Genomic DNA, 18458 nt, shown 5'->3' with positions numbered 1-18458 from the left:
CCTGGATACAGAATTAACCCGCACCTCCATGGACATCTGTGAGTCCAAAATGACTCCCAGGATGCGCACCTGGTCCTTCAGGGGCACAGTTACCCCATTCAGGACCAGGGAGTCCTCCACACCAGCCCACCCCTTGTCCCCCAAGAACAGCACTTCTGTCTTGTCAGGATTCAACCTCAATTGAAAGCACCCCCCCAAAAAAAAGAATCACGAGAACTGAGGTTTCCTGCTCACAAAGCTACAAATCCCAGCACCCTTAGCAAACTGCAGTTCCCGGGATTTTGTGCTGCAATGCTGTATTGTCTCTCCTTGCTGGTGGCTACTTTTCTTGGCTTATGTCCCTTGTCTCTGTCTCTCCTTACCTTATAAGCTCATTTCCCTCTCTTGTTTCCTCCCTCCCAAAGACCCCCTTTAAAAACCGAGCACCCGATTTGCGAAGAGCATGAAGAAGAAAGGATCAACATCTATTGCGTGACCTGCGGGGTCCCCACCTGCTCCCTCTGCAAGGTCTTCGGGGAGCACAAGGACTGCGAAGTGGCGCCTCTCTCTGACATCTATATGCAACAAAAGGTTGGCTTCTTGCTGATGGCTCAGATTTCCCAGGGTGCCTCCACTGTTTCCATTTCTGTTCCATGACGTTGGCAGGAGGACCTGTCCTTTAGCTGGAGAGCCTGCTAGGCGGTGCTGGGTTTACCTATAAGCTGAACAAGCTATAGCTTAGGGCCCCACTCTCTTGGTGAACCCCCCAAAAAATTTAAAGGGAAAAAAACTGGATGTGCATTTCCAAAATATAAGATAAAAAGGAAATAAAATAAAACCTACATGCAGCAACAGTGTTTTGTAATGGGCCCCACCTGCTAGCCTGCTCACTAAAATATCCCTGGTTTGCTCATTTCTATATATAGGGTGCCTACATTCTGCTATTTATAATTATTAGTGGCTTGCACCCTATATTTACACCTATTATGATTTCATGTTATAGCAAGTTTCTAGACATTAGATTATGAATCTTTGTAAATTGTGTTTCCAAAGGAACTTTTGTCATTGCCAAATGCCAATCTGTTTGCATTATTTAGTTTGTTATGCATGAAAAATCATTTTAAGTTAGAGCTTAATAATTATTTCACTATTAATATACTTCTTCTTAATTGTATTTCAGTTCAACAATTACTTTGATAGAATACATATTTTGTTATGTGCAAATGGCTTGAGATACCTATTCGGTCCATAAATTACCATATAGTATATATTCAGCACACAAAAGCAGCAACAATTTGTTGTTGACAAAGGACAGCTGGACATATAAAGGGCCCCATTACCTTCAGTAGCTGAGGGCCTCATCAAACCTAAATCCGGCCCTGCTACTAGGGCACAGGTGTGGCATCCTGCAGCCTGGGGCGGGGGGCAACATGCCTCATTTTATCAAACCCCCAACACCTCCCCAAACTGTCTCATTCTTCCAGCTCATCAGAGCTCCTTCCTCTCCATTTCCTCCTCTGTTCAGGAGGAGAGGGCTATTGTAAAGTGCTTTCCCTTCTTCCTACGTAGTTTCAGAACAATGAGAAGGAGCAATGTTTTATTTGAGAAAAACAAATTGATGGATTATGTATGTATGTATATGTGTATGTATGTATGGGATGCGGGTGGCGCTGTGGTTTAAACCACTGAGCCTCTTGGGCTTGCTGATCAGAAGGTCGGCGGTTCGCATCCCCCCAACGGGGTGAGCTCTCGTTGTTCCATCCCAGCTCCTGTCAACCTAGCAGTTTGAAAGCACGTCAAAAGTGCAAGTAGATAAATAGGTACCACTCCGGCAGGAAGGTAAATGGCATTTTCGTGTGCTGCTCTGGTTCGCCAGAAGCAGCTTAGTCATGCTGGCCACATGACCCGGAAAAACTGTCTGTGGACAAACGCCGGCTCCCTCGTCCAGTAAAGCGAGATGAGCACCGCAACCCCAGAGTCGTCTGCGACTGGACTTAACGGTCAGGGGTCCTTTACTTTACCTTTTTTATGTATGTATGCATGTATGTATGTATGTATGTACAGTGGTACCTCGGGTTACATACGCTTCAGGTTACATACGCTTCAGGTTACACACTCCGCTAACCCAGAAATAGTACCTCGGGTTAAGAACTTTGCTTCAGGATGAGAACAGAAATTGTGCTCCGGCGGTGCGGCAGCAGCGGGAGGCCCCATTAGCTAAAGTGGTGCTTCAAGTTAAGAACAGTTTCAGGTTAAGTACGGACCTGCGGAACAAATTAAGTACTTAACCCAAGGTACCACTGTATGTATAATGTTTGTTTTGCCCCTCAGCTCTTTGAAGGGAACAAACTGATAGACTTTTGTGTAGCAATCTGAAATCTTTTAAAAATTTATTTCTTTTTAAAACCCAGCTTGGAAAACCTTTAAAGCACACCTGTAACCGTGAAGCTACTGGGAATGGATGGAATGCTTAATTTTGGCTACAAGGAATAGATTAGGACACACACAGACTTCCGGTTAGCGCCAGCGCTTAATGGCGGATTTCTCCCGGAGCTCCGGGAGAGATCTGCTTCGTGGGTTCGGGTCCTGCAGCCACGGCGGAGCGAGGACCCCCAAAAATCACAGGCGCGTAGCCTGTGAACTGGAGACTCGGCGGGCACCTTTGCGCCCCCCCGACGTTGTGAAATAGCCTTTTTAAAGGCTACGGATCAGCGGAGGGTGTATGGAGCGGTGCTGAGAGTCGCTTTCACCCAGCCTGCGAAGCGAAGCCGCGTCGCCATTAGCGGAGAGCGCTGACTTCTTCCGGTGAATTTGGACTAAAAAGAGCAACTTTCCGTGAGTAGGATTGAGCTTTAAAACATAATTGGACGCTAAAACTAAAGAAATTGGGCACCGAGACGGATAAGCATCAAAAAGGAAGTCTGCTTTCCGTTCTGTAGCAAGATCAAAGCGAAAGGCATTTAAGCTGTAACTTTTGACAGGAGAGTTTGCGAACTAAGAAATCCATCACCAAGCAAAGAACTCCCTCCCCCGAAGGCAGGAGGGGGGGGGAAAGAAGACTTTAAAGTGATTTCCTGCCTGTTTTAAAAGAAATTGAACTGTTTACCGCTGCTCCTTTACCTGGGGGTCGGACTGCCGGAGAAAAGGAACCGGCTAAGGACTGTCGCTACAAGAAGGTTAAAAAGTAACTGTAATTTCGACTTTGGCTACTCTCAACTTGAAACATCTTATTTTGTTGCACAGTAAGTTATCTGCAGGATACTATTGATTTGGATCTTTTACAAAGAAAGGGACTAGGAGGGCTTTTGTTTTTTGGAAAGTGTGGGAACAATTTGAAGTTAAAGAACTGACTTTACGCCCCCTAGAGGACTTGTGAATAGTTTCAGCAACAAGTGGAGCTTAAAACCTGAGAATTTTTTTTTCTGACAGCTTAAGAGTGTGGGAATGACCTTGAGTGAAAGACTTTGTTATGGCAGATGGTAAACAGAAAGAGGACTCACAAGAAACAACTTTGAGATCTGGTAGACAATACAAAGTCGATCTTTCTATGCAAAGAAGGGCCTCTATATCAGGGGCTTCCGGAACTGCAGCTGTCACAAAGGCAAAAGTGAAAATAATGTCTCCAGAAGAAGCATTTGCAAAGGCATTGGGGAAAATAAATGACTCTTTGGAGGAACTAAAGAAGCAAGGTGCTGAAACAAATAAGAAAATTGAAGAAATCTCTGGGAAAATTGATTTAAATACTAAAAGTATAACTGACCTCGGGAACAAAGTGAACTCCAATGCAGAAGCAATTGGGAAATTACTGGAAGATTCATCCACAACACGAAAGATAGCTGAGGAAGCTAAGGAAATTGCAACTGCTGCCGAGGAAAAATTTCCACCGGTGTACAGGAAACTAGATGAGTATGAGCTGGCACTCTCTATGCAGGATATGCAACGCAAGGAGAAAAATTTAAGGATCAGACTTGTGCCGGAAAAGGAAGGAGATAACTTGGTGGACTACTTGACAAAAGAATTTTCTGACTTTTGGAAGCAGGAGCTGAATAAGGAAGAATTTAAGATAGAGAGTGCATTTAGGCTGGGAATAAGGCAGAGGAAGAACAGACCCAGAGATTGCTTGATAATTTTAAGATCAAAGGAGGAGAGAGATAAAATACTGAACCTGCACTATCAAACAACCCTTCGAATTGAAGATTTTCACATTGAGATCTTTAAAGACATTCCCAAAAGTATTTTGGATGCAAGAGGTCCTTACAAGGACTTGGTGACACTGCTGAAAAGGAACTACATACTATTCAGGTGGGAGTTTCCCCAAGGCTTGTCTTTTAAATACAAGGGGAAGAAAAGAAGAATAAAGACAGTGAGTGATAAAGACAAGTTCTTGGGAGAACACGAAGAAGACCTACAGAAAGAGACGTTTCCAGGACAAGGACACCCTTCAAGCAAGGGACCACTAGATACGGACACAGAACCACCGACAAAAGACGAACAACAACTGGGAGCTGTAGGAGGAAGCAAATAACCCCATCATGGCTTTGCAACTTCTAACCTGGAATTGTAACGGTTTAAATAATCCTAGAAAAAGAAAAAATATATTTCATGCTTTAAAGAAAGACCAATTGGACTTGATTTGTTTACAAGAGACTCATGTGACAAGAGCACATAGAAAATTATTAACAAATAAGAGATTGGGACAAGAATTTATATCTTCAGACAGAGTAAAAAAGAGAGGAGTGGTGATCTATGCAAAGGAAAATTTGCAACCGAAACAAATCTTTAAAGATGACCAAGGAAGATATTTGGCAATTGAAATTCAATTCCAAGGAGAAAAATTTTTGATAGTGGGAATATATGCACCAAATGAAGGGAAAGCAGAATTCTTTAAGAAGCTGCATGAGACTTTGATGGACTATATGGATTACAATTTAATCATGATGGGGGACATGAATGGAGTAGTTTCAACAAACATGGACAAAGCACAAAGACAGGTAGTCACAAAAGACGGAAGACTACCAAAAACTTTTTTTGAAATGACTGACAATATGGACTTGATTGACATTTGGAGAACAAAACACCCATTAGAAAGAGAGGGAACCTTCTTTTCTGAAGCCAAAATGACATGGACACGGATTGACCAAATTTGGGTGACTAGCAGTATGGCGTCGAACATAAAGAAAGTGGAAATCTGCCCAAAAACCTTCTCCGACCATAACGCAGTTAAGATGGTGATGAAGCAAACAACAACTGGTTCCTTCAGATGGAGAATGAATGACACCTTATTTAGAGACGAGGAGATCTGCAAGAAGGCCCAAAAAACTTTGAAAGATTATTTTGAAATCAACTTAAGGACTAAAGTAGAAAAAAGAATAGTATGGGACGCAAGTAAAGCCGTGATGAGAGGGTTTTTGATACAACAAAATTCATTAAAGAAAAGAAAGCAAAATGAGAGGAAAGAGAAAATCTTGGAAAAGATAAAAGAAGGGGAAAGGAAACTAAGACTGAAGCCAAAATCGCAAGAGATTTTAAGAGAAATTAAATTGTATCAAACACAATATATGGAACTGATGAATCAAGAAATAGAATGGAAAATTAAACAAATGAGACAAAAGACTTTTGAGTCTGCAGATAAATGTGGCAAGTTATTGGCTTGGCAAATAAAGAAGAGACAAAAACTCAACACGGTAACAAACTTAGAAGTGGAAGGAAAGAACATATGTAACCCAGTGGAAATTAGGAACTGTTTTCAGAGCTACTTTAGACAACTGTATACACAAGGGCCGCAGAAAGAAATGGATATACAACAATTCCTCGAGAAAAATGGGCTGAAAAAGATTTCGCAGGAAAGTAAGACAATTTTGAACCAGGAGATATCAGCACAGGAAATAGAAGATGCCATTCAAAGCATGACGTTGGGCAAATCACCTGGACCTGATGGATTGACTTCCAAATACTACAAGGTTTTGAAGGAAGAGTTGATACAACCTTTGAAGGAAGTCTGCAACGAGATCATGGAGGGGAGGAAGGCACCCGATACGTGGAGGGAGGCCTATATTACACTTATACCAAAGACAGAGACTGAAAAGACCCAACTTAAGAACTACCGACCCATCTCGTTACTAAATGTGGATTACAAAATCTTTGCTGATATTTTAGCAAAAAGATTGAAAAGAGTTTTGATGGAGGAGATTCATGGGGACCAAGCGGGCTTTCTCCCGAAAAGGCATTTGTCGGACAACGTAAGGAATATAATTGACATTTTGGAGAAGCTGGAAGTGAATATAAATACCAAGGCTGTTTTGATATTTGTGGACGCTGAGAAAGCCTTTGACAATATATCTTGGAGTTTCATGTTGAAGAACCTCCGGGGGATGGGGGTAGGCCAAGGGTTTGAAAATGGTATAGGTGCAATATACTCTGAACAGAAAGCAAAATTAATTGTAAATAATGTGGTTACAGAAGAGTTCAAGATTGAAAAAGGGACACGTCAGGGGTGTCCTATCTCCCCACTACTTTTTATATCGGTCCTGGAGGTTTTGCTTAATATGATTAGGAGGGACCAGCTGGTTAAAGGGATTCAGGTCGGAGCTAAACAATACAAATTGAGAGCATTTGCAGATGACCTAGTACTTACATTACAAGAGCCAGAAGCTAGTACGAAAAGAGTTTTGGAAATAATTCAAGACTTTGGTCAAATGGCAGGATTTAAATTGAATAAGTTAAAGACTAAGGTATTGGAGAAAAATTTAACACAGATTGAAAAAGAAAGGTTTCAGAATGAGACGGGGTTGACCGTGGTTAAAAAAGTGAAATATCTGGGTATAAATATGACAGCTAAGAATGTGAACCTATTTAAAGACAATTATGAAAAAACCTGGACAGAAGTGAAAAAAGATTTGGAGATTTGGTCAAATTTGAAGCTTTCCTTGTTAGGTCGAATTGCAGTTATAAAAATGAATGTATTGCCAAGAATGTTGTTCTTGTTTCAAGCATTACAAATAATGGACAAAATGGATTGTTTCAAGAAGTGGCAGAAAGATATATCTAAATTTGTCTGGCAGGGCAAGAAGCCCAGAATAAAATTTAAGATACTAACGGATTCAAAGGAAAGAGGGGGGTTTGCCCTGCCAGACTTTAAACTGTACTATGAAGCGGCAGCTTTCTGCTGGCTTAAAGATTGGCTGCTCCTTGAAAACACAGACATTTTGGATTTGGAAGGTTTTAACAATATTTTTGGGTGGCATGCATATTTGTGGTATGACAAGGTTAAAGCACATAAAAGTTTTAAAAACCATATTGTCAGAAAAGCACTATTAAATGTCTGGGTCAGATATAAAGATTTGCTGGAAAACAAAACCCCAAGGTGGCTGTCGCCAATGGAAGCTAAGGCAGTTAAAAAGTTAAATATGGAGTCGAAGTGGCCAAGATATTGGGAAATTTTAGAAAAGGAAGGGGACAAACTGAGATTGCAGAGTTTTGAGAAATTAAAAGAGAAGGTGAGAGATTGGTTGCACTATCACCAAATAAATGAAGTGTTTAAACTGGACAGTAAAATTGGCTTCCAGGTGGAAAAATCAAAATTAGAGACTGAATTGTTAGAATCCAGTACTAAGAATTTGTCAAAAATGTATAATTTGCTGCTGGAATGGAATACACAAGATGAAACGGTTAAGTCAACTATGATTAAATGGGCTCAGGACATTGGTCATAATATTTTGTTTGCTGACTGGGAAAAGTTGTGGACTACCGGGATGAAATTTACGGCATGTAATGCCTTAAGAGAAAATATTATGAAAATGATTTATAGGTGGTACATAACCCCAGTCAAGCTTGCAAAGATTTACCATTTGCCTGATAACAAATGTTGGAAATGTAAAGAAAAGGAAGGCACATTTTTTCACCTTTGGTGGACGTGCCCGAAGATTAAGGCATTCTGGGAAATGATCTATAATGAACTTAAAAAGGTATTTAAATACACCTTCACTAAGAAACCAGAGGCCTTTCTCTTGGGCATTGTCGGCCAAGGGGTGTTAAAGACAGATATAACTTTCTTTATGTACGCTACAACAGCAGCTAGAATACTCATTGCAAAGTACTGGAAGACACAGGATCTACCCACACTGGAAGAATGGCAGATGAAGGTGATGGACTACATGGGCCTGGCAGAAATGACGAGCAGAATCCGAAACCAGGGAAGAGAAGCGGCGGAAGAAGAATGGAAAAAGTTTAAGGACTATCTAAAGAAATATTACAAAATTAATGAAAGTTAGAATGATGTTGGACTGGAAAGTAAAGGGTTACTATTAGCAATGGTTAAGACAAGGAGAATAAGGAAGATTAGCTTAAATTCAAAGTAAAATAAGGGAAGATTTGCTGAGTAATTGATTAGAATTTGGAATACAGAAAAGGGAGGCATGAGGAAGTCGAGGAAGAAAGGTATAAGAAATTAGGATATGAAATGGTACTTGTTTCTTCTTTTGTTTTGTTTTTGTTATTGTTTGTTTATGTATTGTTGTTGTTATGTATTGTTTGTGTGATTATAAAAACTGTTTAATAAAAATATTTTTTTTTAAAAAATAGATTAGGACACACACAAACACACAATACTCTTCCAAACGTTTAGAAGACATCTGAAGGAAGCCCTGTTTAGGGAAGCTTTTAATGTTTAATAGGTTATTGTATTTTAGTGTTCTGTTGGAAGCCGCCCAGAGTGGCTGGGGAAACCCAGCCAGATGGGCGGGGTATAAATAATATATTATTATTATTATTATTATTATTATTATTATTATTATTATTATTATTATTATCCTCTTCCTTCTACAACGTTGCTTTTGGACAAATTCCTGCAGAGGAAAATACACCCATGGAGGAGGGGGGAACTGGGGAACTATAGGTCAAAGAATCATAGAACTGTAGAGTTGGAAGGGACCCCAAGGATCATCTAGTCCAACCCCCTGCATTGCAGAAATATCCAGCTATCCCATGCAGGGATCAAACCTGAAACCTTGGCGTTATCAGCATCACGCTCTAACCAGTGGAGCCATCTTGTCCATTGCTTCAGGCAGTAGAATGTCTTGGGCCACGCCAGAGTGAATCTCACCCTGTGGTAGTCTGGCCGTCTGTATTATCCAGCCCAAACGGTAAGGAACATTTTGTCACAGATCACAGACTTGCCCCCTGTATCACCACCACCACCACCATATTTTAATGCCACCTCTGTAATTTATGTAGCAAGGTGGCGTCCAGGCATAAGATCGAGCGCATTAAAATTCCATTTAAAAATCAATAAAGCAACAGACAGGGAATCGCTGAGCCAAAAGAGGATTTAAGATCTAGTAAATGCTTGTGCGAGAAAAAGTGTTTTTAACTGCCATTGAAAGCATGTTGCCAAAGATGCTTGGTGCATTTGCACCGGTGTGTGTGTGTGTGTGTGTGTGTGACTGTTCCATAATATACTTCTTTGGCGATCATTCATAGCCGAGTAAGATTGTCTTCCATAAACATGGTTTTAACAATGAGTCTGTAAGTGACTGTGGAGGCCAATTCTGGATCCACACGTCCTTCCACAGTGGGGACATTGGTTGGCCATCATGACTCTTATTTATCTGGGAGCTGCAGTTAAGTGGGAAAGTGCTAAATGTTCTGACAGATACATTGCATAGCTTTCTTTCTGTTTCACAATGTGCTCTATGTTTTGGAGTCCTTCGCTGGCAAACCCTGGAGGAATAGCATCTGGCTACTAGCCATGAAGGCTGTGCTTGCCCTCCCCTGTTGGAGGCAGGATGTCTTGGAATGCCCACTCCAGAGGAATCGGAGGTGGGGAGAGGGATGCTACACTCGGATCCTGCTTGTGGGCTTGCCCATGGGGCATCTGGTGTTAGAATTCCTGCTCCATGATTGCAGTCATGGGATTGTTGTCTATCACAAGATGGAAGTGACGGAGACAGGATGTTTGTGTTACTGTGTTCCGTGAAGTGGGATTATTGTCCTTTGTTCTTTTCCTCTTTGCTGTCTGATGCTAGAGAGAGAGGGAGCCATGTTGCAGTGCTCCGTGTGTGTTTGTATGTAAATAAAGTAAAATAGCCAACATGCTGAGTTGCTGAGGTCTGTTACGCAAACTCTGCGGATCCCTAAGTGTGCCGGTGTTGGTTGGCATCGGTTGCTGTGATGTTCGGGCTGAAGAAAGTATTTGAAGCTCCTGAACGATCGACCAGGAGGGAGAGAACATGCCAGTTGGGCATGTGTCTCTGCCAGGGTCCTACTTGAGTGTAGGCTGAACTCCTGACATCTGGTTGGGCAAGTTGAGAACAGGATGTTGGACAGGGTGGACCATTGGTCTGATCCAGGTGCAGGGCTCTTCTAATGCACCAAGACCTCCCACCAAGTGGGACCTGCTGGATCTTACAGCACAGGTGACATCGCAAACCGCCCTGAGAAATTTGGTTATTGGATGGTGCGGCCTATCAATAACCAAATGCCTTTGGGGTCTGCATGAACGAAGAGCGTCTCCTTGAAGCCATTTCCTTCTCCATTGCGTGTTACTGGCTGTGCAGCATTTTGTGTTTTGGGTGGCCTGAAGTGCAAGGCATGGGGAGTGATCCTGTGCTCATAAGGAGGATCCCTTCTGTATCTCACTTTGAAATGGACTCGTTTGGGCTGGATGTGGCCGTCTGAAACACTGCCCACTTCTGGGAGCAATAGGGGAGCAGACTGAGCAGCAGGGCTGTCTTAAGCATATGCGCCACCAGGGTGCAAAGATCTGCCGGGTGTGCTCCCCCTGGTTGCCCAGTCCCAAGCACGCAGGAGGGCAGAACCGGCTGGCCGCCTCAGTGTCTTGCTAGCTCGGTTGCCCCTGAACTCACGGTGCAGAGCCGCCTGCAGCAGAAGAGCCCGCCACGGTGCTCTGACTGATGGGTGTGCTCTTCCCCGGACTCAACTCTCAGGCCCCGGACTCTCGCCCTGGTGCCCTGAGAGCCCGGTGCCCAGGTGCCCTGCACCCCTAGTGCCTATGGGTAAGACGGCCCTGCTGAGCAGTGTCGTTGGCAAATCAGTCTAATTTGGGTCCTCTCCCTTCCAGGCAGAGCTGACTGGTGGAATTGGTGCCCTTGTGGCTGCGAACGACAGGATCCAAGCCTACGTTGGGGATTTGCAAGGCTCCTGCAGGAACGTTGAGGTAGGACTCCTCAACATTTCGTTCTTTTTTATTTTCGCAATCTCTCCACTTATCTGTGTCAGGTCACAGTGTTCAAAGGACCAGTGACATTTCCTTTGGTGTCTGTGTCACAGTGCTCACCACATCAGAATGAGATCAGGGGTGGTTTGGTATTTTTAAAAAAGTCAATTTCAGTGGAGATGAACGATTTTTTTTGTTTCGTTAATTTGCTCTAAGACTTTGGTAAAAAGTTTCCCTGACAACTAAGCCAGAGGATTTGTCTGATGGAAGTGCAATAACTGGGTGTTCAGATAAGGACTCACCATTTAAGAACTTTTGCTGAGATGGTTGCCTTGCGTTAAGATCTATGTCATTAAATACTGTGGGGAGGGGGAGTTAGCTTTGCAATTTCCCCTCCCTCATATCACCTTCTCAACTGACTGTAGGTAAATGCCTTTCTGTCAAAAACCAAGGAAATTAAGCAGAATAGATTCGGGGGAGAAGGTGGGTGGGATTCATATACTTTAGAAAAAACAAAAACAATTGCTAGTGCTAATGGATTTTTTATGTATGAAAAAAAGCAAAGAACAGCAAGCTTTTTTCCTGGAGGAAATCTGTCATCGTTTTAAAAGTATCTCACCTATTTCTGCAGGGAGTTTGTTTTTTTTTAAGTCAGTTTTAGAGAGGAGATGAATAAATATTGTTAATTGCCTTAGAGAAGCTGTGCAGAAATTAACAGTACAGTGGTGCCCCGCAAGACGAACGCCTCGCAAGACGAAAAACCCGCTAGACGAAAGGGTTTTCCGTTTTGGAGGCGCTTCGCAAAATGAATTTCCCTATGGGCTTCCTTCGCAAGACGAAAGCCCATAGGGAAATCTCCGGGACAGCGGGGAAGCGCAGCGCGTCTTCCCCAATGTCCTCGGACCTCCTCCGAAGGCTGGCGGTGGGGTGGAGAGACCTCCTCCCGCCGCCAGGCTTCGGAAGGCTCCTCCGAAGGCTGGCGGTGGGGCGGAGAGACCTTCTCCCCGCGCCAGCCTTCAGATGGCTGTCCTGAAGACTTGCGGTGGGAGGAGGGTTTTCCTTCCTGCCCCCAACATTCAGAATGCTGTTCTGAATGTTGGCGGTGGGGAGGAAAAACCCTCCTCCCACCGCAAGCCCCGGGAACAGAGGAGAAGCGCTGCGCGCCTTCCCCTCTGTTCCCGTACCTGTCCTGAAGGCTTGCGGTGGGGAGAAAAGCCCTTCTCCGCACCGCCAGCCTGGCAAGCGGTCTCCATAGGAACACATTAATTGATTTTCAATGCATTCCTATGGAAAACCGTGCTTCGCAAGACGAAAAACTCGCAAGAAGAAAAAACTTGCGAAACGAATTAATTTCGTCTTGCGAGGCACCACTGTATAAACATTTATTAGATAGGTTGACCTCAGCCTTTACCCAAATCATAAGCAATTTTGATATTTTTTTCTGTGTATGTGTATGACTGTATACATGTGTATACAGGTGGGACACAGGTGGCGCTGTGGTCTAAACCACCGAGCCTCTTGGGCTTGCTGATCAGAAGGTCGGCGGTTCGAATCCCCACAACGGGGTGAGCTCCCATTGCTCTGTCCCAGCTCCTGCCAACCTGGCAGTTTGAAAGCACACCAGTGCAAGTAGATAAATAGGTACCACTGCAGCGGGAAGGTAAATGGCATTCCGTGCGCTCTGGCTTCTGTCATGGTGTCTCATCGCACCAGCAGCGGTTTAGTCCTGCTGGCCACACAACCAGAAAGCTGTTTGTGGACAAACGCTGGCTCCCTCGGCCTGAAAGCGAGATGAGCGCTGCACCCCAAAGTCACCTTTGAATGGACTTAACTGTCCTTTACCTTTACCTTTTTATATATCTATATATTGGAGCGGACTTGGTGAGGACATGGGGTGTGCATAGGGAGAGGAGAAAGGGGTGAAGTTCCATTGCACATGGAGAATTCCTTATGGTGATGTATTTGTCGGGATTCAAGCCAAAAGTCAGAGCCTCCAGCTCTTAGGAATTTGGCCACCCTCCAGGTGCCCGGCTTGAATCCTTGACCTCCCCTGCCAGCGTCTGCCGGCAAGATCAAAGGAGGTCTCTTCGGCGATCCTTTTCAAACGTGAAAAGAACACACCACTCCTCCCCCAGGGAGGGGGAAAGAGACAGACAGAAATATATTTACATGTCTTTATTCCTGTCTTTCACCAGTACAGAGAAACATGTCTGCACACTCTGATTCCCAACGCAGAGAGAGAATAAACCCCACCCATGTACTTCCAGTACAGGGTCATGTGCTGCTCTGAGGTAACATCCGGCTCTCAGAGCACTTTACAAACAGTCCCAGTTTCCCACGGGACAATCCAATAACATTCATATCCTGTTTACCATTCCAGCCACCTGGTGCTTGCTTCTGCATTGCTCCTTTTTCGTAACATCCTCCCCCAAAAGAATCAATGCGTGTTGCAGCAAGCAAAGCATGATCCAGAGAAGAAAACAAACAGTTGTTATACACATAACACTCCCCTGTTGTTTCAGTTCCACCCTTGGAACTCCCCGCCACTGGTTTCCCCAGTGTACCTCTCTGGTTGTCTGGTTTCCAAGGAATGAGTGCATCTGCATTACCTTGGCTAGCAACTCTCTGTTGTGTCTTTGTCTCTGACTTAGACACAGCTCCAACCTGTCCTTGGTTGTTTACAACAGCAACACATGCAACAGCTAAGTTAGCAAACTCTTTTGAGTACCTCTTGGGTGGTTGACCCTTTGTAACTCTCTCAGACCTACGTATGAGGTGCTGATCCTCTCTGCTCACTGGTCCAGTCTCAGGACTCTTTGGAGAACTAGTTCCAATGGTAAACAGTGGTTCATCCTTCAGTTGTGAAGGCCTATCTATTGTGTGAGACTTCCTCTCAATGACTGTGACAACTGAGCTCTCCGAGCTATCAGTGTCATCACTTTCAGTACAGCTGAAATCAGTGAAATCATCATCATCATCTGAATCGTCCTCAGTGGGAAAAGTGTGTACTATCACTCTCTCCTGTTCAGGAGCACTCTCTAGAAATTTTGTGAGAATCACCTGACCAGATTCAGACAAAATTACTCTGTAGAGACCCTTTTCATACCCCACAAAAATGCCTCTGGCATTCTTTACTCCACCTGGAGCTTCTGTTCTCACATGAGACCCAAAAACCTTGAAATGGGCAACAGAAGGTTTTCTGTGGAACAGTTTCTCAAAAGGAGAACTTCCCAACTCTTTTGAAACCTTTCTCACTTTCGTATAACAGTACGACATCAGAGACTCGGCCCAGTACTCATGTGGCAGATGTGAACTGAGCAATTGCGCTTGCATCCCCTTTTGCAATTCTCTGTTCACCCGTACACAGACACCCCTGTTCCACACTTCCGCTGAAACAGCAATCTTGTGTCTGATCCCCTTCTTCTGCAGGAACCTCTGGAAATCCTGTAAAAGAAAAATCTGCTTCTCACCTGTGAATAGACAATCAATGTTAGCATCATGCATACTCTTAACTTTGTCACAAAACTCCTGAAACCTCTCCAAGGCTTCCTTTGGCTTTCTCAACACATAAACCCAGACATAGTTAGAGAAATGATCCACACACACAAGATAATATCTTGCATTGCCTCTAGATGGTTCTAGAGGACCAATCACATCAGCATACACCCGCTGAAATGCTCTGTTGACCCCGGTCTTCTTCTTGCTCACACCTGCAAGAGAAACTTGGTTAGACACAGATGAATTACATTCCATGTAATCACTTTGTGCAAAAGTCAACAAATAAAGTCCATCTTTCTGTTTGGCAGAAAGATATAACTCTCCATCTTTGTAGATCTCGCAGCTCTCAGCATCGTAGGACAGTTTCAGTCCTCTCTTTGCAATCTGCGAAACACTCAGCAGATTGAACTTCAATTCAGGAACCAAGTAAACATTGTTTATTGTCAAGTCCAGACTCTTTAGATAGACAGTCCCCACGCCGGCCGCTTCTAGCTCCTGACCATTGGCCTGTTTCACAGCGAAGCTTTGCTTCTTAAACGATGAAAAGAGTTCTTTGTGTGGAGACATATGAACTGTCGCGCCCGTGTCAATAACAAACGAGTTCCCAACATCTGGCGTGGTTCCTTTCGCCATCAAAGCCTTTGCAGGATCCACCATAGGCTTGGTATGACCTTTGCCTGACGCCTCAGGCTTTGCTGAGCGACCCTTCGCTCCTTTTGGCTGACGTGGCTTCTTACAGTTCCGCTGAAGATGCCCAGCCTGTCCGCAACTGTAACACTGGACAGCATTCAAAGCTACAGCATCCTTTCCAGTAGCTTCATCGGTGGGGGAATTAGAACTCCGTTCCTCCCTCCCCCTGTCCTTTACTTCCAGTGCAGCATGCCGGCTGTGTTCATCTAGAACCACGGCACTCAGGGGCACTCCCCCCTTCCTGGCATCCATGCTGAATCCAAGGGTCAGCTTTACACTCAATCTCAAGCCAGCTTTCACTTTCCAAGCCAGTAAACTCCAAAAGTCTCTCGGCTTGTTTACTGCTTTCACTGGCAGGCTTGCCTTTGGGCTGTTTTTTCAAAACCCTTGCACAGCTGCGCAGATACACTTTCGATTTCCCAGGCTCTTTCCCAGCCATTCAGTTACTGGCAGACGTTGCCTAGCAACCTGCTCAGGACGGAACTCCTTATCTAAACCACAGGAATTCCTGGTATGCAAGCTTGCTCTTCCAGAGCTGTTTTTCAAACGCAGCTTGTTTCTTGTGAACCAGAGAATTAAACCTTTCTGCGTTCACTTTTCTCTCTCCCAAAATGCTGCATACCTTTTCTGGCTCCGTTGCCTTGGAATACACTCCTCTCGGTGTCCAGCTGTCTGTTTCAGCTTCTGGCTGCAGGCAGACGCTTTTCTTTATCTCCTTAGGTGCAGAGGATGGCAACGATTCATCGACCTCTCACCTCTCATGCAGATTCTCGATGGATCGAAACCATCCTCTGCTACCAGTTGTCGGGATTCAAGCCAAAAGTCAGAGCCTCCAGCTCTTAGGAATTTGGCCACCCTCCAGGTGCCCGGCTTGAATCCTTGACCTCCCCTGCCAGCGTCTGCCGGCAAGATCAAAGGAGGTCTCTTCGGCGATCCTTTTCAAACGTGAAAAGAACACACCACTCCTCCCCCAGGGAGGGGGAAAGAGACAGACAGAAATATATTTACATGTCTTTATTCCTGTCTTTCACCAGTACAGAGAAACATGTCTGCACACTCTGATTCCCAACGCAGAGAGAGAATAAACCCCACCCATGTACTTCCAGTACAGGGTCATGTGCTGCTCTGAGGTAACATCCGGCTCTCAGAGCACTTTACAAACAGTCCCAGTTTCCCACGGGACAATCCAATAACATTCATATCCTGTTTGCCATTCCAGCCACCTGGTGCTTGCTTCTGCATTGCTCCTTTTTCGTAACAGTATTGACCAGTTTTTTAGTCATCAGAAGTAAAACAGTCAGTTCCCTGCTGTTTGTACAGTCAAGGTTTCCAGTGGTTCCTGAGTGAGGCTGATAATTTTGATTGATATTCCTTTTTGTGCCCTCAGGTTCAGACATAACAACAGACCATGGCTGGCAGTTAGGAGAATGATGCTTCTTCTTCTGCTCCTCCTCCTCCTCAAGGGGCATAAACTAAACAAGTTTCAGTTTTGAACTAGCCATGTTTTCCCTATACGTATGTTCCAACAAAGGGACGTGGGTGGCACTGTGGGTTAAACCACAGAGCCTAGGACTTGCCCATCAGAAGGTCGGCTGTTCGAATCCCCGCAACGGGGTGAGCTCTCGTCGTTTGGTCCCAGCTCCTGCCAACCTAGCAGTTCAAAAGCACGTCAAAGTGCAATTAGATAAATAGGTACCGCTCTGGCAGGAAGGTAAACAGCGTTTCTGTGCGCTGCTCTGGTTCTCCAGAAGCGGCTTAGTCATGCTGGCCACATGACCCGGAAGCTGTACGCCGGCTCCCTTGGCCAATAAAGCGAGATGAGTGCTGCAACCCCAGAGTCATCCATGACTGGACCTAATGGTCAGGGGTCCCTTTACCCTTTACCTTTATGTTCCAAAAAACTGTTGTTAGAACAAATCACCATTCCTTGAGTCTGGACATCCTCTAGAGCAGGGGTGTCCAAACTTTGAACATACTTGCTCTAGAGTTTCCATAACATCCTCAGAAACTGTGGTTAGTTCAAAACTGAGAGCGGGAGGTTTGGATCTCAAGCCCGTAGGAAGAGGCGGGAGGAAGTGCAGAAGACGTGAACCTGTTCTCAGAACGACAAACCACCTTTTGTTAAGTCTGACATGGACTGTTTTAGTACCAAGCGACCAATTTCAGTTTAAGCTTTCTACCCCCCCCCGTATTTTGAGCAGCACAACTGCAAAGCCCAGAAGCAGGCCCTGTGCGAGAAGTTTGACCGCATGTGCGCCATTTTGGAAGAGAGGCGGAAGATCATGTTGCAGAGGATCACCTACGAGCAGGAGGAAAAGATCCAGCACCTGAAATCCATCTGCAAAACATGTGGCGACCATATTGACTCTTCTTCCAAACTGGTGGACACAGCCTTGCAGTCCATGGAGGAGCCGCAGATGGCTGTATTTGTGCAGGTTAAGTAACCGAAAACCGCTCTGCTTCCACACTCCAGCCAACAAACAAGGCAGTAGACTCAGGTGCAATCGACACACATACAAAAAAATGTTCTGAAAATGTTCTTGAATTTTCCATAAGGCTCACCGCCGCCATCTAGTGTCACATTGTATATTGCACTTAAAAAACACTTGAAACGTTTGCAGCTGTATAGCTGAGTCCTTGGAGTGGAGCAGGTCTTCTTGAGCTTCACTTCTGACTACCAGTGTTTGAATGCTGTCCCACAAAAACAGCTCCCTGTTGAAAGAAATGTAGCATGTAAGGAGGTAACCATTTCCCTGAAAAACTGGGTTTCTATGTGCAGGAAGAGTCTCTCTCTCTCTCCCTCCCTCCCTCCCTCCCTCCCTCCCTCCCTCCTTCTCTCTCTCTCTCTCTCTCTCTCTCTCTCTCTCTCTGTAGGCAAGCAATCAAACAGGTCCTAGGACAAGGGTCAGCAAACTTTTTCAGCAGGGGGCCGGTCCACTGTCCCTCAGACCTTGTGGGGTGCCGGACTATATTTTGGAAAAAAAAATGAACGAATTCCTATGCCCCACAAATAACCCAGAGCTGCATTTTAAATAATAGCACACATTCTACTTGTGTAAAAACACCAGTCAGGCCCCACAAATAACCAAGAGATGCATTTTTAATAAGAGGACACATT

At 44.6% G+C, this 18458-nt stretch overlaps 1 protein-coding gene across 1 annotated transcript in view; it reads left to right on the top strand.

The window, feature by feature from the left end:
• LOC128416597 (tripartite motif-containing protein 54-like) overlaps positions 1 to 18458 on the top strand; it is a 54139-nt gene that overhangs the window by 20078 nt on the left and 15603 nt on the right. The window contains exons 3-5 of the mRNA XM_053394546.1: positions 405 to 570; positions 11057 to 11152; positions 17542 to 17775. Coding sequence (XP_053250521.1) covers positions 405 to 570; positions 11057 to 11152; positions 17542 to 17775 — 496 coding nt within the window. The remainder of the gene's footprint in view (positions 1 to 404; positions 571 to 11056; positions 11153 to 17541; positions 17776 to 18458) is intronic.

Source organism: Podarcis raffonei, chromosome 6 (genome assembly GCF_027172205.1).
Source record: "Podarcis raffonei isolate rPodRaf1 chromosome 6, rPodRaf1.pri, whole genome shotgun sequence".
Lineage (NCBI taxonomy): Eukaryota > Metazoa > Chordata > Lepidosauria > Squamata > Lacertidae > Podarcis > Podarcis raffonei.
The sequence above is the reverse complement of the archived record's forward strand: the minus strand, read 5'-3'. Positions and strand labels throughout refer to the sequence as shown.